The sequence below is a fragment of the Aquarana catesbeiana genome, linkage group LG05 (genome assembly GCF_042186555.1).
Source record: "Aquarana catesbeiana isolate 2022-GZ linkage group LG05, ASM4218655v1, whole genome shotgun sequence".
Classification (NCBI taxonomy): Eukaryota; Metazoa; Chordata; class Amphibia; order Anura; family Ranidae; genus Aquarana; species Aquarana catesbeiana.
In genome coordinates this window covers 459,682,959-459,710,305 of record NC_133328.1, presented here as the reverse complement: position 1 = coordinate 459,710,305, position 27,347 = coordinate 459,682,959, and the positions used below count along the sequence as shown (strand labels likewise).

The following is a 27,347-nucleotide window of genomic DNA, read 5'->3' as shown; positions in this document are numbered from 1 at the left end:
TATATATATATATATATATATATATATACACACTTTTTTTTTTTTTGGACAAATGGGTGACACATGAGTGACAACTTAAGAAGTGACTATATTTCAATCTAATGTTTTCAAGTTTATCTTAATTTAATGGCATTATATAGTGTCACCAATATGTTATACATCTTCCATGGAGGTAATGCTGAGGTTATAGATGTGATATAGCTTAGCGTATACCCATCTGTAACAAAGTATTCTTTATTGTTTATACATGGTTTTATTTAATGCTGGATTTTTAAATGAATCCTTCTGTCCTTGTGGTGTGTTAAATAAAATAAAAAAAAACTGTTTCTACAACGTATTAATGGTTCTATCATAGCACTCTAGCAGGGTTGTTGATGTATTCAGATCAATGAAATTTCCAGGTCTGGTCTAATTCCAAATACTCCCTAAATTCTTCAGTAGTTGTACAATGTAGCCCTACAACCTTGCTTGTTTTACGCGTTCCTATTTTGCCAAGACAACTAGGATTTATAGGTTTGAGAGGTCCATGCAATGCCAAGAAGGCGTGGACATTTACCAAATATGGGAGTATTTTTGTAGTCAGGTGTTCAGTTTAAGTTCGAGACTTGTTTTTGTTTTCGTTTTCATTTTTCATTTTAACATGTAGAATGTTGTCAGATATTTTATATTTTGTTTTCCAAAATTTTTAATTCCAAAATAAAGTGGCTATTTAATACAGGCTAAAAGAACTCACTGCTCCAGGTGTAACTGATACGCCCACTGGAACGCAGACCTGAGTGCTAGCCCCAGCTTGTCTCCGTGGTAAATTGTCAAAAAAAGAAAAGGCTGCACAAGTACATGGGCTCCAAGAAAAGTTTATTGGAGTATTAAATATATTATATTATCATGATTAAGCACATTTCTGTTGTGTGAAACGCGTCTACCTTGACCACTGCTGGTGTTCTCTGGTGTCATTTTGAATATTTTGATATTCCAATAAACTTTTCTTGGATCCCATATGAGGTAAGGCCATTTCTTATTTTTACGATTATTCAGTACAAGCCTAATCTTTGTAGTATATGTGGAGACTTGGTATTATTCTTAGTAGCGTAATTGATGTTTGCCAGAGAGGCATGACATAGATTAATTGCCAAAACAACTATTTAATCAACCGTTTAAAACCATCTAGGGGAAATTTTCATATGCACTTAAAGACTTTTTGTTTTCTCTTTAAAAAATAGTATTGGCAATTGATCATTCTGGTAGACAAAGTTGTCTCTGTTATATGGGTAAGTTTTGCTATACATTGCCCTCCAGGGGCAGCATGAGACAAGGCTATCTTCATGGGTCTAATTTGCTGAAGCAGCAGTCAGATAGACTCAAAAATATTAGAGAAAAATAATATTTACATTTTAGGTGCACATTGGCTTTGACCGGCGTACATTAGGACACTAGAGCTTACATTCCATATCAAACTACCTTTGTTGACAAATTTACTGTCTGTACATTGTAATCATAAACATGTTGGTTGTCCATCCATGATCAATGCCTTGGTGTATGTGCATATCCTTTATTAAATCTGGCTCTCTATCTAGGCACAATCTAATCTAGTCCCTATCTAACTGTTCATTCTATCATATTTGTTGCATTCTCATGTTTGTAATAAAAACACTTCCTCACTGTTCATAGTGAGAAGTGTATCATTAATGATGGTGGTGGTGTCACTTTGAATGCTGCCTCGGGTCCTATAGGAACCTTTCTGCTGATGTATTCACAAGTCATCAGTTAGGCTGGCAAAGTCTGCTAGAATTGCTATTCCTGGAATACGGGCACAAATAATCTAGGTACATTAGCTAAGCAGCTACCCAGGATAAAATTCAAATTCTCACTGGAATCATCCTACTCAAATATTACCAGCTGTGCATTATGAGCTGTGCAGATGAGTAAAGAAAACACCATAAGATTTTCTAGTACTTTTCATTGTTATAAAGTGATTTCAATTATATAATTTAAAAATTGTTTTAGAAAAGTATGTTCCATTTTTATATGTTTTGCCTTGAGCTCAGTGATAAATTTCCCTTTTGTATTTTGTGCTTTTTCATCAGTTTTATTTTATGGTTGTTTATCTTAATAGCTTCATATATAGACTTAAGTGTAACTGAGCTTTCCAACTGTGGTTATTTTGATAAATGATATTTACAGCGCACTCTTAAATGAATACCTACTTTAATGAAAATATATTTGTACTAATTATAACAGCAACTAAGTTCATCTGCGGATATCACCATAAAACATATTGTAGTTTGTAACCTTTTGGATGGCCAACAATGAAGAATTGCTTATTTCAATATGTATATTATACAAATGTTATGTATCATACTCAAAAAAGGCTGGCTACATATATTCTCATGCTTAAAATTTCATATACAGGCCTATTTTTAGGTCTGGGGACTGTTGGGGAGCTAGGGTGGGGGAGATTAAGGAAAATGAAGGCTTCAGCTTTAAAGTGGTTGGAAAGGCATAAGGTTTTTTTACCTTTGTGCATTATATGCATGAAGGAAAAAACCTTCTGTTTGCAGCAGCCCCCCCTAATGCTTATCTTAGCCCCCCCTCGATCCAGTGATGTCCATGAGAGAGCCTTGCTGTCCCGCTGCATTGGCTCCCGCTGCTGTGAGCCAATCAGGAGATGGAGGGGGCAGGGCCTCATTGCAGTTCCATGTATGGAAGCCGCTGATCTGGAGCGCGCCTGTTTGGATGCCCCCATTGCAAGCTGATTTCTCTGGGGGCACCCGGCAGGAGGGAGGAACCAGAAGCGCCGGCGTGGGACCCCAGAAGAGGAGGATCCGGGCTGCTCTGTGCAAATCCACTGCACAGAGCAGGTAAGTATAACATGTTTGTTATTTAAAAAACAAAAAAAAGCAAGACTATACAATCACTTTAACCGCTTGAGCAGCCGCATGTAGACTAGGGTCAATTTTGAATGGAAACCAATAAACCTAACACAATATTTTTTGAAGTGTGGAGGGAAGCACACAAAGGAACCCGATGTAAAAAGCACATAGATAATATCGGAAATGAGACTTGCACACAGGACCTCAGTCCTGTAGCAAGATCAAAATGCGCACATGATGCCGTACTACGAAAGTTACCAGCTTAGAGGCAATGGATGACTAAAAACTCTGTTTTGGCCTCCTAAAAGGCAAGGGTTCAAGGTTGAAAAGCTATTGCTGGATATTATTACACCATAAACGAGTCTTCTGTTTTGTTAGTAAAACATAATTAAGTACTACTTTTTCATCTCTTGATATTGGGTACTAGCTGGACATTGTCAGTCTAATTGTGTCTTGGCCACATGTTATTTTCATGCCACTTCAATGCATCTTATGAACTGGACACAGTTATTTATTCTTATGCCCTGTATACACGATCGGACTTTCCGACGGAAAATGTGCGATCGGAGCTTGTTGTCAGAAATTCCGACCGCGTGTGGGCTCCATCGGACTTTTTCCATCAGAATTTCCGACACACAAAGTTTGAGAGCTGGCTCTAAAATTCTCCCACAACAAAATCCGTTTGCGTAAATTCCGTAAATCGCGTAAATTCCGATCGTGTGTAGACAATTCCGATGCACAAAGTGCCACGCATTCATTTTTCTCGGCTCGTCGTATGTGTTGTACGTCACCACGTTCTTGATGTTCAGAATTTCTGAACAACTTTGTGTGACCGTGTGTATGCAAGACTTGTTTGAGCCAACATCCTTCAGAAAAAAAACAATGGATTTTGTTGTCTGAATGTGCGATCGTGTGTACAGGGCATTAGTGTGCTGTTCATCTCTGTAATCACTTGAGAAATTGTCATGTGATGATACCTATAGGGAACCAAAAAAGTTGTATAACTTTGGCAAAGGTTTATGATGATGTACATTAAACTAAAGGCGGGCATTTGAACCGATAGTGTCATATATGAAAATCAATTTTGGTTGATTTCTATTAAATTTAAAGTGATATTAAATCCAAAAGCAAACATTTATTATATTTCAGCTCACCAATTCTTAGATGTGATGGTGGCATTAGGTTTCTTTTTTAGGTTTACTTTCTTTTATCTGGCCATGAAGTCTTTTGTTTTTCAACAAAACAAGCTTTCCTGCAAATATATCAGTTAAGAGTGTTGGGACAAATCATTTACCACTTACAGGGGTGCTTACACTGACCACATTTTTTAAATTGCAAAACCTTTATCCCAAAAGAAAAAAAAACATTTGCTCTGCAACTGCTTGTGCAACTACAGGGTGAGCTAGAGTTTGGCTTCAATTCTTAGTAATCTAAATCTTCTAGTTCATCTAACACCCCCCAGATTAACAGTGCTGCTGACCACCATGCCCCCTGTGCTCCTTCATTCAGAGTTGAGGTACTCTAATACAGAAGATATGGTGTTAATGGCCAGATCATCAGGTGAAAACAAAGGGAAAAAAGCATACAAAAAATAAATATAATGCAACCACCACATCTAAGCATTGACAAGCTGCAGTATATAATATTTTTGGTTTTGGGTTTAATACCGCTTTAAATCAGAATAGGAAAATAAATAAACAGATGCAACAAGTTGTACTGATTAGCTACCTATTGCCTAGCAGATAAAATGGTTGCAGGAAATCCCTCTTGCATTTCGCACTTTGAAGGCAGATATTGCTGAAGGAATGTATATTTAAAGCCAGCCAAGAGAAACCAGATAAGACAGAAAATTCAATGAATGGCCATACAGCAAAGAGATGAACATAATATATAGCTCAAGGCAAGGTACGTGGGTCAGATAATTCAGCCTTCTGCTATAAGCATTTAGAAAATAAAATACCAACCACTTGCCTGGTATGCTTTACATATTGCTTTTTTTAAACATACCCTTTTACTATTCAAGAGAGAGCATACAATCGTTGAGTTATATCATTGAAAAAGGAATGCTGAATATTTGCACTCAGGATACCATCACAAAGTTTGGGTAGTCCTGTTCACATTTCGTTGTTTGTTTTTATTATCAATAAAAGAAGAAAACAGAAAACCTGAAACCGGAAATATAATAGCTTTCTAAGGGCAGGTTCTCACCAGTGCATGGTGTGAGATCGCATGTGATTCACACAGCACTGCAGTGCAAAGCACATGTGAAGTCTGTGTGATTTCAGCCGTACAAATAGTATGACTGAATTTGCATTGCATTCGGACCAAACTCGCATAGGACCCTTTTTTTGGTCCTCACCAGAATCGGATCGCATGGGTGTTCACATCCGATTCATGTCCGAACTGTAAATTCGCAGTGCGATATGTGGGCTGAAATGGGGGTGTCATTAACATTGTATTGACACTCCCCGCAGTTGGCATATGGCAGTGTGAACTGCCTTGCGAGTTGGGAACCTGCAGTGGATTTGCAGGGTTTCCACATTGCACAAGTGTGAACAGGCACTAAAGGTTTTTATGCAGTTATTTATTTGCTGAATTTAACAGACTGGGATAAATAAAAGTAAAAATGTGACATGTGCAAACATTTGAACACTCATCTAGCTGTTTCCCTAATGTTAGTTTTTTGAGTAAGGACCCAAAAATTATATAACCTCAAGTGTAGGCAGTTCCAGAGTTTAACAAACTCTCTCACGTTGGAACCTTAAAGCGGAGCTCCAGGCTCCTTCAGAAATAAATAAAGGTCAGCAGCTAGAAATACTGTAGTTGCTGACTTTTAATATAAGGACACATACCTGTCCAGGAATCTGGTGATGTCCTCACCCGAGCTGATCCTTCAACCGACTTCGGGTGCAGGCACCGGAATCTGTAGTAAGGGAAACAGTAAGTGAAGCCTTGGGGCTTTACAGCTTGTTTCCTAATGAGCATGCGGGAGTCGCGCTGCACCTACTTCCTGTAGTCTTCTGGGACCTGTAATGTGTTTCAGAAGACTGCAGGGGAAGGAGGGGGGCTGAACTTCCAGTTCAGTTCACCGTGGTGATCTAAGCTGGAAATGGGAGTGGTGACCTGTCAAAACCACCTGCTCCTTCCCCAAAAAGTGCCAAATGTGACAGGGGGGGTGCAAACAAGTGCAGCTTCCACTTTTGGGTGGAGCTCCATTTTAGAGTGGTTTGCTTACATCCAACGGCCCTGAAGTAGGCAGCTGAGTGAGGATATGAAAATAAAGATCACTGACTCTTAGATGGTCAAGTGAAGCCACGATATTGAAGACCAGGGTAGAGCTCTGATAGAACTTGTAGACCGGTCACTTATGCAAAGCAAAAGTCTACACGGCAAGAAACCTGCAGGAAGGTTTAGCTGCCATGGGTGTCACTGCTGTTACAGCCCACTTGTCCACTGCTTGCACAAATATGAGCTGCTTGAGGGAAACCTCATGTGCAGCATCATCTCAGTGGTTCAAAGCTGACTAAATCCAAAAATTTGGATTGGGGAACGGAGTGGGGAACCTCTATCAGATTTTATTGCAATCCGTATTCCAATTTGGTAAATGTACCCCTCATTTCTTGTTGTGATGGGTGATCCAGTGGGGACACAGAGTACAAGAAAACAATATTTTTTGTAAAATGATAAAGGGGTTATAGCTTTTGTCTGGGTATTATTGCTATCTGTGAGTTCCTGCTTCAAAGATGGCTACTCTTTCAATTTCTTGTCCTGCTGTCACAGACAGGGAGTAGACTGGGAGAGGGACAGGAAGTGAGGTGAAATGTTCTCCTTGGTGCCACTGGCTGCAAAAAAAAAAAATTGCCATAATTAATTACTTTTTTTAAATGGCATTTTATATATATAGATATACAGTATATATCTATATCTATATATAGATATATATCTATATATATCTATATATAGATATATATATAGATATATATATCTATATATAGATATATATAGATATATATATATCTATATAGATATATATATATATATGGTATCTCACAAAAATGAGTGCACCCCTCGCATTTTTGCAAATATTTTTTTATATCTTTTCATGTAACAACACTGAAGAAATGACACTTTGCTACAATATGAAGTAGTAAGTGTACAGCTTGTATAACACTGTACATTTGCTGTCCCGGTGCACCCAGAATCTGGTGCAGCTGTGCATGGTAACCAGCTTTTAACGTCAGCTTGTTCAGTTAAGCTTTGACGATATAAAACCTAGAAGTAGATTGGTTACTATGCACAGCTGCACCAGATAATGGGTGCACTAGTTTTTGTAAATCTCCCTCACTGTCAGTTAGGAAACCAGATCTACAAGTGGGCTAAATATTACTATGTGACAAGGATCTAAAAGGTGTCTCAAAATTAACCAAGGTCTACAATAGGAAACAAAAGACTGACTGTATGATATTGCAGTTTAAGAATATTTATGAACTAGAAGTATTCATCATGGAGATGTTGCCTATAAGAAAAGCTTGGGGGATATCTACCAGCAGAGGACAGGGTGGGTCGTATTTAAATATAGAAAGGGAAATAATCACAAATCGAATGTCATTGGCTATAGCAGCCAATCAGAATTCATGTTTTGGACTTTATAGGTACGATAACCAAAGTTGTAAAGTTAAAAACTAGAATTTATTAGATATAAAAACTGTTATTAAAAACAGGAGAAGGAAAGCAAATACAAAAATCAGTCCATAAGAATACAGTTACAATTATACACTCCATACATAGCTCAATGTGGTATAGACAGATAATACGAGAATAGGATACCAATCATTCCACCATAGGACTACTATGTAAAGTCCAAGTCCAAGCCCATAGATACTCTTCTGTTCAATAATTATTTCGGGACGTGGCACATAATACTCTACATGTATCCACAGTATCACTATGTGTTGATACTCAATTGATTTAAGAATTCATGTTTTGTTTTTCCATAAATTGAAAAAGAAAACCTGATTTGTATTCAGTTAACAACAACTCATTTGGCTCTTATTTTTTTAGCAGTTTTTTAAACTCTACTTTTGTTGAGAAAAAAAACATTCCCCTCTGTGTCATCTATGTACATTGCACGGATTTTAACAAACTTTGTTGCAGATTCCTGCCTTTTGTTATTCTGAAGAAATCCCTGTGTGTTTGTCTGTGTCCATGTGGTAAGTGAATCTAATGGGAGTGGTTTCATAATTCTCAACCAGCTGTTGCAACTGCATGGCTCAAATGAGGTAAATTGCAGGTCTGCATCCCCTTAGACGTGATTTCCTATTGGGAGCATCTCAGGGGATGCCTGGTATCTAACTTGTATCTTAATGCAGACTTCTGGGAAAATCAATGAGCCAATCACACAAGCAGGAAATTATGTCTCTGGGGGGCATTCTGTACATTCTGTGTACAGAGCACCTTCAGATAACCATATTGCATTGCGCTTTACAGAAAATTACAGAGCTGCAGATTGAAAAGTAAAGGTAATTTTTGATAACATTCAATTACAATATGACTAGAGTCACGATTGTATATGCTATATTACTTTTTCTCCAGATTTTTTTTTTTTTTTTTTTGTTTTTCTTTTGAGGTAGGAGTCAAAATTTAGAACAAGTTTTTTATTATCTAACTGGGAGGAATTACATCCGTTTCATATGCCATTCCACTTAATAATATCAAAAGATAATATTATCTACAATCTAACCAATTAGGTACTGCCTGTCCTCCAGGATATATGAGACAGAAAAAAGTAAACATTTTAAGGAGTACAAGGGTGCACTAACAGCTAAATACAAAAGCCTTTATTTTACAAAAAAAAAAAAAGAAAAAAATATGAATTATTACAAAGACATAGCTATATGACCACATATGTAGAATTAAATTTAAAACATTAAAAAAACCTACAAAGGGCCATGTGTCCATGTCAAATGGCAGGTCCCTGTTGTGATTGCAATATGATCTATATAGTATTGATCCAATAAAAGGATGTACCGTATTTTCCGCACTATAAGGCGCACCGGATTATAAGGCGCAGTCTCAATTACGGGGATTATTTCTGTACTTGACCATACATAAGGCGCACTGCATTATAAGGCGCATGCTAAAACATATGGTCTACAAAAAAACAAGCAAACAAAAGCCGGGGGGGGGGGGTAAATGCCCTACCCTACATTTGCTAGTGTTCCCAATGTTCGCTGACAGTTAGTACTGTCAGCGCACATTAATGCCTGATGCCCTCTCTGTAGTCCTGGCTCAGAGAACTCAGTGGGCGGAGTCAGGAGAAATGCAGAGTGCGGGAGTTCTGAAGCCGTGGAAGCCGAGAATGAAGACTGTGGAGGCTGGGAGCTGTGAAGGGAGCTGAGATTGAAGACTGTGGAGGCAGGAGCACAGAATGGGAGCCAAAAAAGAAGACTGAGGAGGCAGGGAGCACAGAGAGGGAGCCGTGAAGAGAGCAGAGAATGGATGCGGGCAGCAGATCAGAAGGTGAGATCCTGTCTGAACGGTAGCAGTGCTGCACACTGTGGAGGGGGGAGCAGAGAACAGGAGGTGACATCCTGTATATAACAGCACTGAATGCAGACTGCAGAGGGTGTGGGCAAACTCAGTGCACATATAAGGCGCACCGGATTATAAGGCGCACGGCTGATTTGGAGGAAAATATAAGGCTTTTAGGTGCGCCTTATAGTGCGGAAAATACGGTAAATAGGCAATAGGTAAAAAAAAACTGGATGCCTGTGTAACGATCCAAATAACAGTTCCTCCAATGAAATGGCAAGGGGAATGAATCTGTGTTATGTGTCCTAAATGGATAAATGCAGGGCTCTTCCTATAGAGTAACAAACAAAATTATCTCTGGATTAAATGTAGTTGTGGACACTATGCCGTTCCATATAATGTAATAACTGTGGACATGTCCCTTAAATATTCATATCAGTATAAGTATCCAGCAAATGATGTGGTATGTATTTTACAGTGTACAGACTATAAGTATTCAGACTGTTGAATATTTATAGAGCTATGAATATTTAAGGGACATTCCCATAGTTATATTTTATGGAACCACCTATTATCCAGGACTACTTTTATACTAAAAAAATGATGTTGTGGTTAAAGTTGCTTGAGCTTCCCTTCTAACAAGATGCAGGACAAATGTTAACACTAAAGAAATTCTTATTTACATTGAGTGAAAAGCAAGACAAGCTGGTACCATGCATAATGTGGACCTTTTATCTTTTAATTACTAAGTGCTTCAAAAGGTTATTGGTTAAATTTAGAGGTTCATTTGAAAATCCCTTCAAATATATCTCCATCATTACCATTTTTATATCTCATTTTATAAAGCGGATTAGCAAGGGAAAACATGTATTAACATTTTTATACTTAACATAGTAGTGAAAATATTACAACTACCAGAATCATTCATATTCCAGCGTTTCTTTCAGTGATGGCTTTGTTGTTTCGGATCACTAAGTGTAGTCATTTGATGTGTTTTGGCCACTAAAATAGTAAACATGCGGGCCTACGTGTACTAAGCTCACCATGGTATAATCTGACAAACTTTAGATTTACCAAAGTTATGTAATTTGAACCTACTTAAACTATTCATTTCATTTGAATCCAATTAGGATTGCACTTCATAGTTGTTGTGGTGTAAAGGAGACTGTACAGTCAGACTGTTATCTGTGTGGTGAACATAACTTATAACCTCCCGAATGTGACATCTGCTTGTCTAGTCTGTTTACATGTAATATATGAATGTATTGAAAACTCTTGTGCATTATATCCAGCAATCAGTGGAAGCCATCTTGGTGTTTGGATTACCAGGGTATATAACTTGTACTAGACACTAGGTAGCTGAATCTCTTTACTTTCTATGGGCTTACATGAGAATGTTCTTTTCCTTGACATTTACGTCCTTTTGATTCATGTCCCATAACACATTTTGAATATCCTTCTTACTACTTGCTTCATGTAGTGTCATTAGAACATGATACAAAGCATTAATGAGCCCTAAAGTGTAGCATTTCGAGTATGTGATGTTATATCTCAGTGGACCTCTAGACAAATAACCTTTCGTGATGCAAAGCATAAAGGCAGTAAACATTACAAATGAAAGCATTGCTCCATACGTGTATGCTCGCCCACCCATTAGGATGTAGATGGTGATGACAGGTTTCTTCATAATGAATGTACAGCAATGTGTCCAGCCACTGAGTCCGATGTGTTGCATGTCATGTCTGTGATGTAAAATTGCTGCTAGAATCTTTCATTCATGTCACCTGATCTGTTCTCGTTCATCCTGATTTTTTCATACATTAATATCTGGCTTTTCTTTCCTTCCATTTCATTTTTTCTACCACTGCCTAAATCCTTGCTTCATCATGGCAGAAGAAGCTATAACTCCTACACATATTACCTGTAAGTAAACTTTTGTGCCTAAGTAGTGTCATCCTTTCTGCCATGTTTTTTCATGCATGAATATTGAATGCCAATGTTGCAGTCCATGTGAGCTTGATAGAAAACTCATTCATCCATGTTTTCGGTCCCATTACCCCATTATGCAGAAATGAGGATGTGTAGTAAAACACTTGTAGGCAAGCAGTTAGAGAGCATGTTTCACCCAATTCTCACATTAAAGGAATCCTGTCATCAGAGTTATAGAAGAAATCTGAAATCTGATATTTGTGAGTTCCTCCTGAAAATGCTAATTACCTGGCTGTCACTCTGTCTCTCTTGGTTCAATGTTAGAGTCTCTGACTCAGAATAAGTATGCGCACTAGAGTTTCAGACTTTTCTTTGACTTTCCTGATCTGTATGCTTCTTCCAGATTAGTGACTCAAATTATTGAAGCCAGTTGATTAGCATAACTGGCAGACTTTTTCAGAAGGAGGTCATCAATGGCAGCCCCCAGGTTTACTTAATTTAGTCAGCCATTTTGTGTAAGCATACATAATTGATGTCCATAAAGGACATCTGCACTGTGAGAAATATGTTGGCTGCTATTGCTCACTGCCTTCTAAGTTTTCTAGTTGTCTGGCTGTCATTGACTTCAGTACTTTCTGAGTCACTTACCTAAAAAAAAGCATGCAGGTCAGAAAAGTCAGAGTGAAATGTGAAGCCCTGATAGGTTCATTTTTATTGGATTAGGGCCTCAAATAGCTTTCAGTACTTTGGATCAACATGTTGGTCATGCACCCCAAAGAATGCAACCGCATACCTCATGTATCTAGTGTCCCCAAAACACTTTATGTTTCCAGATGGTCAAGGCAAGACAATGGGGTTGATTTGCTAAAACTAGAGGGTGCAAAATCTGGTACAGCTGTGCAAGGCAGCCAATCAGTTTCTAACATCAATTAAGCTTTGAAAAGAAAACCTGGAAGCTGATTGGTTTCTATGCAGAGCTGCACCAGAGTTGGCATTCTCCAATTTTAGTAAATCGACCTCAATGTTTACAAACGCCGAAGCTCCATTTTTCGTCTGAAGTCACTGCTGTAAGGCTGGGTTCACACTAGTGGGAATTGGATGCAGGCTTCCCCGCATCCAATTCGCATGACAGGAGATTGTGACCAGCTCTCTATGGAGCCAGTTTACATATCTCTGGGATGGCTGTGAAGCGGCTTGCACAGGGCTCCATTTCAATTCATTCGTCCCTGAAACGGAGAACAGGGACGCACTAAAGCCCTGCTGCAAGCCGCATCTGGCGGCAGTGTGAACCCAGCCTAATACTTTACAAAATGACAGCTGGAAATTTTCAGCAAGAGCAGTGGGGGGCAGAAGTGTTAAAGGGACGCGACATGCTATGTACACATTGTATACTTTGTTCATTTCTTGTGGGTGTACTTAGCATGATCAAGATCCACAAAAGGAAAAAAACTTTTTTGTTTAATTTGTAAATAACTTCATCATGTTTTATTCCAGAGATAACATTGTAATGTTAAAAATGTGACTAATCAGGGAATAAAATGCACATACAGTGGGGACGGGAAGTATTCAGACCCCCTTAAATGTTTCACTCTTTGTTATATTGCAGCCATTTGCTAAAATCATTTAAGTTTATTTTTTTTCTTCATTAATATACACACAGCACCCCATATTGACAGAAAAACACAGAATTGTTGAAATTTTTGCAGATTTATTAAAAAAGAAAAACTGAAATATCACATGGTCCTAAGTATTCAGACCCTTTGCTGTGACACTCATATATTTAACTCAGGTGCTGTCCATTTCTTCTGATCATCCTTGAGATGGTTCTACACCTTCATTTGAGTCCAGCTGTGTTTGATTATACTGATTGGACTTGATTAGGAAGGCCACACACCTGTCTATATAAAACCTTACAGCTCACAGTGCATGCCAGAGCAAATGAGAATCATGAGGTCAAAGGAACTGCCTTAAGAGCTCAGAGACAGAATTGTGGCAAGGCACAGATCTGGCCAAGGTTACAAAAAAATTTCTGCTGCACTTAAGGTTCCTAAGAGCACAGTGGCCTCCATAATCCTTAAATGGAAGATGTTTGGGACGACCAGAACCCTTCCTAGAGCTGGCCGTCCGGCCAAACTGAGCTATCGGGGGAGAAGAGCCTTGGTGAGAGAGGTAAAGAAGAACCCAAAGATCACTGTGGCTGAGCTCCAGAGATGCAGTTGAGAGATGGGAGAAAGTTGTAGAAAGTCAACCATCACTGCAGCCCTCCACCAGTCAGGGCTTTATGGCAGAGTGGCCTGACGGAAGCCTCTCCTCAGTGCAAGACACATGAAAGCCCGCATGGAGTTTGCTAAAAAAAAAACACCTGAAGGACTCCAAGATGGTGAGAAATAAGATTCTCTGGTCTGATGAGACCAAGATAGAACATTTTGGCCTTAATTCTAAGCGGTATGTGTGGAGAAAACCAGGCACTGCTCATCACCTGTCCAATACAGTCCCAACAGTGAAGCATGGTGGTGGCAGCATCATGCTGTGGGGGTGTTTTTCAGCTGCAAGGACAGGACGACTGGTTGCAATCGAGGGAAATATGAATGCGGCCAAGTACAGGGATATTCTGTAAAACCTTCTCCAGAGTGCTCAGGACCTCAGACTGGGCCGAAGGTTTACCTTCCAACAAGACAATGACCCTAAGCACACAGCTAAATTAACGAAGGAGTGGCTTCACAAAAACTCCGTGACTGTTCTTGAATGGCCCAACTAGAGCCCTGACTTAAACCCAATGGAGCATATCTGGAGAGACCTAAAAATGGCTGTCCACCAACGTTTACCATCCAACCTGACAGAACTGGAGAGGATCTGCAAGGAGGAATGGCAGAGGATCCCCAAATCCAGGTGTGAAAAACTTGTTGCATATTTCCCAAAAAGACTCATGGCTGTATTAGATCAAAAGGGTGCTTTTACTAAATACTGAGCAAAGGGTCTGAATACTTAGGACCATGTGATATTTCAGTTTTTCTTTTTTAATAAATCTGCAAAAATGTCAACAATTCTGTGTTTTTCTGTCAATATGGGTTGCTGTGTGTACATTAACAAGGAAAAAAATGAACTTAAATGATTTTAGCAAATGGCTGCAATATAACAAAGAGTGAAAAATTTAAGGGGGTCTTAATACTTTCCATCCCCACTGTATGTGATAAGTGTGTGTGCACTTCCAGTATTTGAAAACTACGCATTATTCTTTAGCAACATCTGATGTTGTTACATTTAGGAATGTAAAACAAAACAGCTATTTGTAAAAATTAGGTGTTGATTTTGCCATAAATCTTGTGAGCTGATAACTCTTTGCTTGTGCACATGTGGGGGTTATGGAGATGATGGCAGGAAAGATGAGGACAGCTCTGTTTTTTTTGGAATACATCAGAAATCAAGTAAGCAGGACTGACAGTATGTGTTTTGGAATTCAGAGCCAAAAATACACCGGTATGCAGAGGCGTAGCTTAAAGCTTGTGGGCCCCAATGCAAAAGTTGACCTTGGCCCCCCCCCACTACCACCCACCACTTCCACTGTGTGTGCAGATACACCCACCGCACACCAAGATACTCAAAGTGGCTTAAGAATTTAGCGTTCTCAGAGTTCCTCCTTATATTAGAGGACAGGGATCACCCCTGGAGAATCAGAGGACAGAGACCCCTGGCCGGTCATTTGGCCGAGCTCCTTTCCCATTCCAGCACTGTAAACAGTTCCCCCCCCCCCACACTACACAGGGCTGAAATCACATTCCTCTATACACAGTCTATCAGCCTTCACAGGGTGTATCTGGATTTTATGTTGCCGTTCTGACCTGTGAAATCCCCTGGTCAGAAGGGAAGTGTAGTTGCAGTAGGCAAATACACCCTGTGCAGATAATGGCTGACTGGCTGTGTTGTAAAGGAATGTGATTTCAGCCCTGCGGAAGAGGAGCAGTATAGAGTGCTTTAATGGGAAAAAGCTCAGCAGCCAGCTTAGCATTAAGGGCGGAGGGGGTGGTCAGGGGGCTTTGGGGGAGACAGTGAACATCGTCACCCTAGGACAGGAAGTGTGTTATTAGCAGGATTACAAGATAGAAATATCTATCTATCTATCTATTGATCGATCGATCTATATATCTATCTATTTACAGTGTATATATAGAAATAGATTAACCACTTGCCGACTGCCACGCAACATTTTACGTCGGCAGAATGACAGGGGCAGGCAAAAGGGCATACCTGTACGTCCCTTTGAATTTGCCACCTGCGGCGAGGAGAGGCAGAACAGGGAGATGCCTATGTAAACAAGGCATTTCCCTGTTCTGCCTAGCAACATGACAGGGATCTACTGCTCCCTGTCATCGAGAGCAGTGATCTCTGTCATGTTGTAGTGAGCCCATCCCCCCTACAGTTAGAACACATCCAGGGAACACACTTAACCCCTTGACCATCCCCTAGTGTTTAACCCCTTCCCTGCCAGTGTCATTTGTACAGTAATCAGTGGCTATTTGTAGCTCTGATCGCTGTATAAATGTCATTGGCCCCAAAATAGTGTCAAAAGTGTCCGATCTGTCTGCCATAATGTCGCAGTCCTGATAAAAATCGCAGATCGCCGCCATTACTAGTAAAAAAAAAATCATAATAAAAATGCCATAAGTCTATCCCCTATTTTGTAGACGCTATAAATTGCTTAAACCAATCAATATACACTTATTGCAATTTTTTTTACCAAAAATATGTAGAAGAATACATATTGGCCTAAACTGTGGAAGAAATTAGTTTTTTTTTCATATTTTTGGGGGATATTTATTACAGCAAAAATTTAAAAATATAGCTTTTTTTTAAAATTGTCGGTATTTTTTTTTATTTATAGCGCAAAAAATAAAAACTGCAGAGGTGATCAAATGGCACCAAAATAAAGCTCTATTTGTGGGGAAAAAAGGACTTCAATTTTGTTTGGTTACAGCGTTGCATGACCGTGCAATTGTCAGCTAAAGCAACGCAATCGCAAAAAATGCTCTGGTCAGGAAGGGGGTAAAATCTTCCGGGGCTGAAGTGGTTAATTTAAAAAACTTGTAATTTTTGTTCTTGAGTTTAGATATAGATACTTTTCTTGCAGTGATAGACTGGCTCATTGTTCTCTACAAATTCAGACAGTCAATTACCCATTTTCCTGCTGTGAGCCAGCACACTGGCCAGTAATAACACCAATAAAGTAGATCAGTTCTTAATTTTATCATTAGATCAGCCAATACCCATCCCTAGAGTAATCATCTGTTGACAGCTAGCTCTAAAGATTCTCCTATGTTTCCTGGCTTAGAGGCAACTACTTTTCCATGGCTTTAAGACATGGTAGATCCATAATAAGTCTTTAAACATTTCTTGGGTCTGAAGTTTTTTTTATAAATTATACACAGAAGAAATAGGTGATAACCAGGAATCATAAAATTGCTTTTATTGAATATATCAAAATATAAATGCCAATAATAAATGCACACGTATCTCCGCAATAAAAACTTGATAACCTTGTCCAGAAATATACCCTAGACCACCCTATTCCCCTATATACACACTAAATATCTCACAATACTCTAATATTGTAACAAGTCAAACCATCCAGAAGAATATTTCCTTTCAATCAATTTTATAAGGAAATATCCTGCAGTGGTTCCTGGTTATCACCTATTTCTTCCTTGTATAATTTATAAACAACTACTGGGTGCTAGACTGGGGTCTAGGATGGACCTGCCCTATAATTGGGATTGGGATTTTCCCATTTATAGAATTCAGAAGTGCCTGGTTCCACATATTTGATTATTTATATATCTGGGGTGTCTTTCAACACAAAAGACACCTCATAGAACAGTCAGACACTCAGCAGTATTGCTTGTTCAGGCATAACACTATGTTTGTCCATCCTTGGACAGGTCACACTGTATGCAGCAAATCTTCAGTTAGCTGCTATATTCCTGACACTGCATTTCTGAATCATTATCATCAAGCAAATTACCATCTCACTTTGACCATGCCTGTTTACCTTCGTACAAATTGCACAAAGTGCCTAAATACATTTGTTCAGAAGAGCAGACTTTAGGGGCCAAACATTGAGGTAGTGGTACCTATCTATATGTATAGCATATTTTGTCTATGTTTTCATTTCTGCTTTTAAGCTTGTACAATAAAGATTATATTTTACTCTAATTGGATTGTGTCTCCCTTGTTTGGCCACTATGTTCCATTTTTCTTGGTTACTGGAGAACCCCACTCCAGTTGTGACCTACTGTATCTTTTTCTGTACATGGTTTGGATGAAGCCATAAAAGTCTCTCTTTTTTTACCAAAAATATGTAGAAGAATACTTATTGGCCTAAACCGTGGAAAAAATTTGTACCTGTATGGGTACGTTGTACCCTTTAAGAGCTGCCAGGGGCGTGCACTGCACGGCGGGGGATCCGATGCGCGTGGTCGGCGGCGCGATCACCACCGGCTATCTGCGATCGTGGGCACGAGCGCCAGCACAGGAATTTGTGTGTGTAAACACACAAATCCCTGTTCTGTCAGGGGAGAGGAGTCATATCGTTTGTTCCTACTAAGTAGGAACAGTCATATGTCTCCTCTCCCAGTCACATCCCCATACAGTTAGAAACACTAACTAGGGGACACAGTTAACCCCTTGATCGCCCCCTAGTGTTAACCCCTTCCCTGCCAATGACATTTACACAGTAACCAGTGCATTTTTATAACACTGATCACTGTATAAATTTCAGTTGTCCCAAAATGTGTCAAAAGTGTCCGATCTGTCCGCTGCAATGTCGCAGTACTGCTAAAAATCGCAGATCACTGCCATTACTAGTAAAAAAAAAATTATAAAAATATGCCATAAATCTTTCCCAGTTTGTAGCTGCAATAGCTTTTGCGCAAACCAATCAATATACGCTTATTGCTATTTTTTTTTTTTTTACCAAAAATATGTCGAAGAATATATATTGGCCTAAACTGATGAAGAAATTATTATAATAATTTTTTTTATTATTATAATAATTTTTGGGGATATTTATTATAGCAAAATGTAAAAAATATAGTTTTTTTATTTCAAAATTGTCGCTCTTTTTTTAATTAAAGTGCAAAAAAAAAAAATCACAGAGGTGATCAAATACCACCAAAAGAAAGCTCTATTTGTGGGAAAAATAGGACGCAAATTTCATTTGGGTACAGCATTGCATGACCTCGCAATTGTCAGTTAAAGTTACTCAGTGCCAAATTGTAAAAAGTGCTCTGGTCAGGAAGAGAGTAAAATCTTCTGCGGCCGAAGTGGTTAAGACACTTCTGATACTTTACATATACCCCTGTTTTGTTTTCTGCATTTTTTTTTTAAGCCAGACTCAAATGTTTGGGTTATATTGCTGAGAAAACTAATTACCTACAACAAAATTGCTTATACTCATTTGTTCCAGACAATAAATATAATGGCAGAATGTTTGCTCACTTACTGTACATTCTTATTGCTCTAGCAGATGGATTGCAATTTAAAAGTCTTACATGCACTGATTATGGGAAATACTTCTTAACCTCACTTCTATTTCCATGTAGAATAAAATTGCACTCTCCTACTTCTTAGCCCAGTTCATATATTGAATCTATCAATCTATCTATCAAGGAAGAAATGCATTCCAGCTCATAGAGATGAGGAATAACAACAGCATGAGTCACTACAGCATGCATTACATAGGTTTATCTCCTACAAACATAGACCCTATGCAAAGCTTTGACTGTCTGTTATCTCATGCTGTGTACACAATAGAGGGAAACAATAAGGTGTATGGTTTACATAGATTAACTCATCCTCACGAAGGCTGGCCTTGGAGTAGTACAGGAGAGACAGAAAACCTTTGTCAATATATTGCTATGTGTTCCTGTTGTAAATGGAGCTATAGACTTTCAGCTGCACAAATGATTGTCTGAAATGTTATTATTAATATACAGGATTTATATAGTGCCAATAGTTTCCACAGTGCTTTACAATATGAGGACAGACAATACAGTTAAAATACAATTCAGTACAGGAGGAATCAGAGGGCCCTGCACATTAGAGCTTACAATCTAGGAGGGAGGGTTAAGTGATACAAAAGGTAATAACTGTTGGATGATCTTATGGAGAAAATAAAAGTACAGTTGTTAAGTAGAGGCAGAATAGGCTTCTCCGAAGAATAGTCTCAGAGATTGTCTTAAAGCAAACAGAGTAGGAGATAGTCGGACAGATTGGGGTAGGGAGTTCCATAGGATAGGAGATGCTCTGAAAAGTCCTGGAGGAGGTGACAAGGGAGCTAGAGAGCAGGAGGTCTTGGGAGCAACAAAGAAAATGAGTAGGTTGGCATTTTGAGACTAGGTTAGTTATGTAGCTGGGGGCCAAGTTGTGAATGGCTTTGTAAGTTGTTAGCATTTTGAATTAAATTTGTTGAGTGAGTGGAAGCCAATGAAGGGATTGACAGAGAGGAGTAGCAGACACTGAAAGATTGGTAAGGTAGATGAGCCTGGCAGCAGCATTCATAATGGACTGAAAGGGGGATAGCCTATGTAAAGGTAAGCCAAGAGGAGGGAGTTGCAGTATTCGAGGCGAGAGATGACCAGGGAGTGAACAAGTTATCGAAAGTATGCCTCCCAGTTAAGTTATCAGGGTATTTAATAGTTAGTAGGTACCATCACCCTTAATCTGTATAAAGCAATGTTGGTTGAAAAAGGGGGAGGGAAAACCAATAGGGCCGCTCCAATCCGGTCCTACCTTTTTCTAGAAATCTTAGGACTATTGCGGTACCAAAGGGATATAGACCATATTATATAAAATCTTTTAGTTTATTAAAGGATAAGACATTAAAAGAATCCATACAGGGATACAATGGTGAATGAACACAGACATAATGACAACAACAATTTTTGTTTACAGCAATGTTGATTTAGAATTTATATTGGTGCCCACACAGATAGATGGAGGCAGGTTGTTTAGTACTTTATGGACGTAACCTCTACAGTTTCGCGGTCAAGCCGCTTCTTCGGGAGGCGTCTAGTACATTTTCTACAGAATGACAAAGAAATCAATCAACATTACAACAATACAATAAGTGATCGCTATATATTTGTGAAAGAAGGTATATACATCATTAACATTGGAGAAGGTAATTTATGATATTATACTCACCACCCATGGCCCATAGAGGGCTGGAACGACACTGTGAGACGCTCACAAGAGGCGTTCCCCCGGGGGCGAGCAAGGGGGGCACTTAGGAATTGCTATTATGAAAAAATAAATAAAATGAGTAAGTAATTCTGCTTAAAAGGCTTATTAAAGAAAAGGGACCACCTAGGTGTGTGAAATAAGGAATGAAAGTGAAAACAGGAGAGCAGAGAAAAAGGAGAAAAAGGGAAAAAAAGGGGGAGGGGGGAGGGAAAAGGGGAAAGGAGGGGAACACAAGGGGGAGGTAGGAGAGGAAGGGGGATGGGGAAGAGAGGAAGGAAAATGGGGGAGGGGGAGGGGGGGGAAGGAAAGGGAGGGGGAAAAGAGGGGGAGAGGAAAAGGGAAAGAAGAGAAGGGAGAAGGAAGAAAGCCAAAAGGAAAGGGGATGGGGAAGAAAGGAGGGAGAATAGGGGAAGAAGGGGAGGGAGGGGGAAAAAAAAGGGGGGGAATGGAAGGGGAGGAAAAGGGGGGGGACAGGAAGGGAAGAGGGAAGGGGGGAGAAAAACGGAAAAGAAATAAAAAAGGGGGTAGAGACAAAAGAACCCTACCACCTTGCTGGAAATCATAATGTTGTTAATATAAAGCAGACAAGGGGGGTGTCTATAGCAATGTACCCACCGTTGCTGTAATATAAAAACTGTAATATCCTCGATGGCTATCCACATCCAGACTCAGTGATAGAGGAACAGCAGCCACTTAAACCAGGCACTTATGCCGTTGCAGGAAGCCTTAAGGGGTGAATAAGTATCATGGTGTTAGTAACCATGTTGCTGAAAGATTCTTTTCAACAGTAAGGGATGCCTCCAAATGGATACAGGCAATTAGCTCGCCCCCGGGGGAACGCCCCTTGTGGGCATCTCACAGTGTCGTTCCAGCCCTCTATGGGCCATGGGTGGTGAGTGTAATATCATAAATTACCTTCTCCAATGTTAATGATGTATATACCTTCTTTCACAAATATATAGCGATCACTTATTGTATTGTTGTAATGTTGATTGATTTCTTTGTCATTCTGTAGAAAATGTACTAGACGCCTCCCGAAGAAGCGGCTTGACCGCGAAACTGTAGAGGTTAGGTCCATAAAGTACTAAACAACCTGCCTCCATCTATCTGTGTGGGCACCAATATAAATTCTAAGTCAACATTGCTGTAAACAAAAATTGTTGTTGTCATTATGTCTGTGTTCATTCACCATTGTATCCCTGTATGGATTCTTTTAATGTCTTATCCTTTAATAAACTAAAAGATTTTATATAATATGGTCTATATCCCTTTGGTACCGCAATAGTCCTAAGATTTCTAGAAAAAGGTAGGACCAGATTGGAGCGGCCCTATTGGTTTTCCCTCCCCCTTTTTCAACCAACATTGCTTTATACAGGGAGTGAACAAGGAGAATTGTGGTGTCATTGGTTAGGAAGGGGAGTTTTTTGGAGATGTTGTGGAGATTAAGGCAGCAAGATTTGGACAGTGATTTGACATGGGGCCGAAAGAATAGTTCAGAGTCCAGGATTACACCTAGAACCTTGGCATGCGGGGATGGGCTTATAGTTGTGCTATCAATCTTTTATTACTGAGTGTTTTTATTGAGATAAAAAGGCTTACAGTACAGAACAATATGAGATATAAACCAACTTATTGTAAATGCAGGTCCATAAAGCATAAATTTGACTTACATGGTCATGCATAGATCATTGAATTTATAAACATTGGACGTTAGGTAGAAGATCTTGGAAAGATATGATCTTATCTCAGATGTGGTATACAAAACACAACTGCAACCAGAAAAAGCAAGTACAGCAAAACAGAAAAGAAAACAATAACTCAGGTCATTCTTGAAGACGATAGATGAACCAAGGGTTCCACTTAGCGTCATAGGTAGGAATTGAGTCATGCAGTGTATGGAATATTTTTTCCGTCAACATTATCTGATCGACTTGAGAGATGGCTTGCGTGAATGGTATTGTTGTAGACTTCCTATTAAGGGCAATTGCCCATTGCACCGCAATACAAAAAGTGTGTATGAGTTTCATTAGGTGTTTTGGAATATCTGGGATTTTCCCAAATAAGAGACAGTGAATATGTGTCAGAGTTATGTGCCTCCCAGCTTATCTATCAGCTCTAGAGCCTTTTTCCAAGTAGGTTGCAGAGCTTCGCATTCCCAGGACACGTGCAGAGCACAGCCCCAAAAGCAAGATGAGGTGGCCTGCGGGTAAATCTTATGTAAACGTGAGGGAGTATAGTACCAGCGAGTAAATAATTTAATCGCTGTTTCCCGTATCGTAAGAGATTTAGTGCACATTCTGCCAGTTTGCTTCCCAGTCGTGTAAATCAAACTCCAAATTTAACTCACGTTCCCAAAGGGTCATATGCTTTAATTTGGGGCTGTCACCTACTGTCTCCGTAGACTTATAAAGCCCTGAAACTAAAACCTTCTGTCTAGGGGCAGTTTGGCATAGGAAATCAAAAGAGGTGTGCGAGTTCGATGGGATAGCTGAGTAGTGTGTCTGGTAAAAATGGCGGATTTGAAGGTAATGATAGAATTCTCTTGCTGGGATATTATTTTGCGATTGCAACTGGGAGAATGAGACAAACTTCGAGTCCTGATGGAAATCCTCCAGTGTGGTCAGACCCTGGGTTATCCACCACTAAAAAAGCATCTGGATCATCAAAGGCTGAGGGGAGCCTAGGATCCCCCAAGAATGAGGCACACGGGGGGGATTTTTGAAAATAATGCTAAGTTCAATTTATAAAGATCCCACAGTTGCAAGGAGTGAGCTACCACCTGATTCTGGGGACACAATTCATGGGCATGGGATTTAGAGGACCACAGTAGTCCCGGAAGGTAGAATTGGGCAATCAAATCTTGCTCAAATCTAACCCATGTGACACGTGAATTTTTCATATTCCATTGAGCCAGTTGCATGAATCTGCTGGCTAAATAATACAGCCACACCTGAGGGACTCCTAGACCAACTAGTTGGGTGGATCGATACAACACTTTCTTAGAGAATCTTGGCGGTTTGTCATTCCAAATAAACCTATATAAGAATGCTTAGAATTTAATAAGATAGGATTTAGATATCTTAATAGGCGAAATAAATATAACAATTTAGGGAGTATCGTCATCTTGATTGCCGTTATTCTCAAAAGAAAGGAGATTCTATAGGACGACCAGGATTTAAGTAACTGTTTTAGTTTAGAAATCATAGGAGGAACCTTAATGTCAAATAATAAATTGTGATCTCCTGGGAGTTTTATACCCAAATAAGAAAGGGAAGATTTAACCCATATAAAAGAAAAAGACCCCTTTAGAGTCTCCAGCTCGACAGTGGCGAACCCCACAGGGAAAGCCACAGGTTTGGACACATTCACCAAAAGGCCCGAAATCTTAGAAAATAATGAGAGGGTTTGAAGAAGATTCAGCAATGTGATCATGGGGTTAGTAAGAAATAATAGCACATCGTCTGCATACATGCAGAATTTATAGGTAGAGGAGGCTTTGTTGTAACCTGAAATGTCTGGATGTTGCAATATTGCTATGGCTAGGGGCTCAATAGCCAGAGCAAAAATCAGTGGGGACAGTGGACACCCCTGCCTAATGCCCCTACTGAGCTGGAAAAACTCAGAGCTACAACCGGGGTTCTAACTCGCGTCCTGGGGTTTTGATATAGAGCTTGGTAGGCTTGTAAGACACATAGCTCCAAGAGACACTGTCAAAAGCCTTGTGGATGTCTAGGCCTAGCATTAACAGTTTTTTAGGGAAAAGGTTTGCATCCTGAATAATATTTGTGGCTAGGCGGATATTGTTTGTGATAAGGTGGTGGGGAATAAACCCTGACTGATAAGGAGAGACCAGGGAGGAAATCACTCTTGCTAGCCTACCAGCTAAGATCCTACTGAAAATCTTTAGGTCATTGTTAATAACAGATATTGGCCTATTGGCATTTCTTCCGGAAAACTGTTACCTTGCAGGACAAAATTGAAAAGCTGAACCAGTCTGGAGGATAGTTGGGAGGAAAAACTTTTGTAATATAAAGCAGAGAATCCATCAGGACAAGGAGCCGATCCTGTCTTTAGAGCCTTGATGATGTTCAACACCTCTTATTGAGAAATGGGGGAATTGAGTGAGTCTAATTGTGAGGTGGTGAGAGTGGGGATTGGGATGGAGTTAAACCAGGCAAGGCCTTCAGCAGAAGGTCCAGTTTGGGGAGGTGCTAGCCAAGATGAATAGAAATTCTCAAAGATCTTTAAGACCCCCTGTGGATGAGATGAGGTCAAACCCGAAGGAGTGGCCAATTTATAGACATGCAGAGGGTGGAGAGACTGGTTCAGTTTTCTAGCGAACATAGTTGAAGAGGAGTAACTATGCAATAAAAATCTTGCCTTGGACCATCTCAGGGCCTTTTCCAGTCTTATGTTTGAAGTGATTAGCGATCTCCTGGGCAGTGAGTGGGTAGAGGCAGTGGAGGACAAAGTAGAGAGTTAAAAGTCCATAAAGACATGGATGAGCGAGTTTGGGGTGAAGGAGCTTGACTGGCCTAAACAGAGTCCTGACCTCAGCCCGATAGAACACCTTTGGGATGATTTAGAGCGGAGACTGCGAGCCAGGCCTTCTTGTCTAACATCAGTGCCTGACCTCACAAATGCGCTTCTGGAAAAACGGTCAAACATTCCCATAGGAACACTCCTAAACCTTGTGGACAGCCTTTCCAGAAGGGTTTAAGCTGTTATAGCTGCAAAGTGTGGGCCAACTCAATATTGAACCCTACGGACTTATGCCCTGTACACACAATAGGATTTTCCAATGGAAAATGTGTGATAGGACCTTGTTGTCGGAAATTCCGACCGTGTGTAGGCTCCATCACACATTTTCCATAGGAATTTCCGACACACAAAGTTTGAGAGCTTGCTATAAAATTTTCCGTCAACAAAATCCATTGTCGGAAATTCCGATCGTGTGTACACAAATCCGACGCACAAAATGCCACGCATGCTCAGAATAAATTAAGAGACGAAAGCTTTTGGCTACTGCCCCGTTTATAGTCCCGACGTACGTGTTTTACGTCACCGCGTTCAGAACGATCGGATTTTCCGACAACTTTGTGTGACCATGTGTATGCAAGACAAGTTTGAGCCAACATCCGTTGGAAAAAATCCATGGATTTTGTTGTCGGAATTTCCGATCAATGTCCGACCGTGTGTACAGGGCATGAGAGTGGAATGCAATTAAAATTCATGTGCATGTAAAGGCAGGCACCCCAATACTTTTGGTAATATGTTGTGTGTGTATTTATATATATATATATATATATATATATATATATATATATATATATATATATATATATATATATATATATATATATTTATATATATAAAATATATATATATAGTGGGGACGAAAAGTATTCAGACCCCCTTAAATTTTTCACTCTTTGTTATATTGCAGCCATTTGCTAAAATCATTTAAGTTCATTTTTTTTCCTCATTAATGTACACACAGCACCCCATATTGACAGAAAAACACAGAATTGTTGACATTTTTGCAGATTTATTAAAAATGAAAAACTGAAATATCACATGGTCCTAAGTATTCAGACCCTTTGCAGTGACACTCATATCTGTGTAATAAACTGTAATAAATAAAATAAGTGCGCTTGCAATCAGAAATTCATATTTTACTTATAAGTGAATATAAAGATTAAATAATTAATAAATCAAATCAAATATCTTAAAAAATAAATAAAATGAAATACTGAGTGAATCAATGGTGAATAAATAAAGTGCTCAATGTGTTATAAAACATGTGAATAAAAAATAATCAAAAATCAGAACGTATTATAATGATGAATGAAGTCCATTCAAGAAAAAACTCAGTAAAAGTGCATCAGTCCCATGAAGGTAGAATCACAAACCCACAATTCACCAAAGACAGCCAATATAGGTGGAAGAAGGAGAAAAAGATGTAAAGATGTATCCCATGAAGACAGTGAATCCGGAGAACACTAAGGATGGACCCTTACCAGGAGTGGTGGACCTCCCTGTTAGCGAGGTCTTGTATGCGTGCAGATACAGCCCTCTGCGGGGACAGCTGGATGGTGGCGTCCGACTTGGCTGATGAATGGAGCGTTCCCAAAAGAGACTAGTCCAACGCGTCTGCCTGGAGGGGGACAACCACTCGACCCGAAGGTGGTAGGTGGAAAAGGAAGCAAAAGAGGGCTCCAATGGTGTAGTAAATTAGAAAAATGTATTGGTAAATTAAGGCCGAAGAAACAAACCCCGCCATACAATATTAAAACAGTTTTAAAAGCCGGCATATAAAAAAAGCGAACACCCGTGCAAACATGGGGCGAACAGCGTGATGGCGTACAGTGCATAGCCACGCCTTACATGTTTCGTCATAAATGACATCTTCAAAGGGGCACTCATATATTTAACTCAGGTGCTGTCCATTTCTTCTGATCATCCTTGAGATGGTTCTACACCTTCATTTGAATCCAGCTGTGTTTGATTATACTGACTGGACTTGATTAGGAAAGCCACACACCTGTCTATATAAGACCTTACAGCTCACAGTGCATGTCAGAGCAAATGAGAATCATGAGGTCAAAGGAACTGCCTGAAGAGCTCAGAGGCAGAATTAGTTCCTAAGATTAATCCTTAAATGGAAGAGGTTTGGGACGACCAGAACCTTTCCTAGGGCTGGCCGTCCAACCAAACTTAGCTATTGGAGGAGAAGAGCCTTGGTGAGAGAGGTAAAGAAGAACCCAAAGATCACAGTGG

General features: G+C 39.6%; 1 protein-coding gene across 10 annotated transcripts in view; it reads left to right on the top strand.

The window, feature by feature from the left end:
* Window positions 1–27,347, top strand: part of PTPRM (protein tyrosine phosphatase receptor type M) — a 1,075,005-nt gene that overhangs the window by 706,906 nt on the left and 340,752 nt on the right. For 5 of the 10 annotated variants that reach the window (XM_073631370.1, XM_073631373.1, XM_073631368.1 and 2 more), the window contains one exon: window positions 11,295–11,324. The exons of the other annotated variants lie outside the window; for them this stretch is intronic. In XM_073631370.1, coding sequence (XP_073487471.1) covers window positions 11,295–11,324 — 30 coding nt within the window. The remainder of the gene's footprint in view (window positions 1–11,294; window positions 11,325–27,347) is intronic. 10 annotated transcript variants of the gene reach the window in all.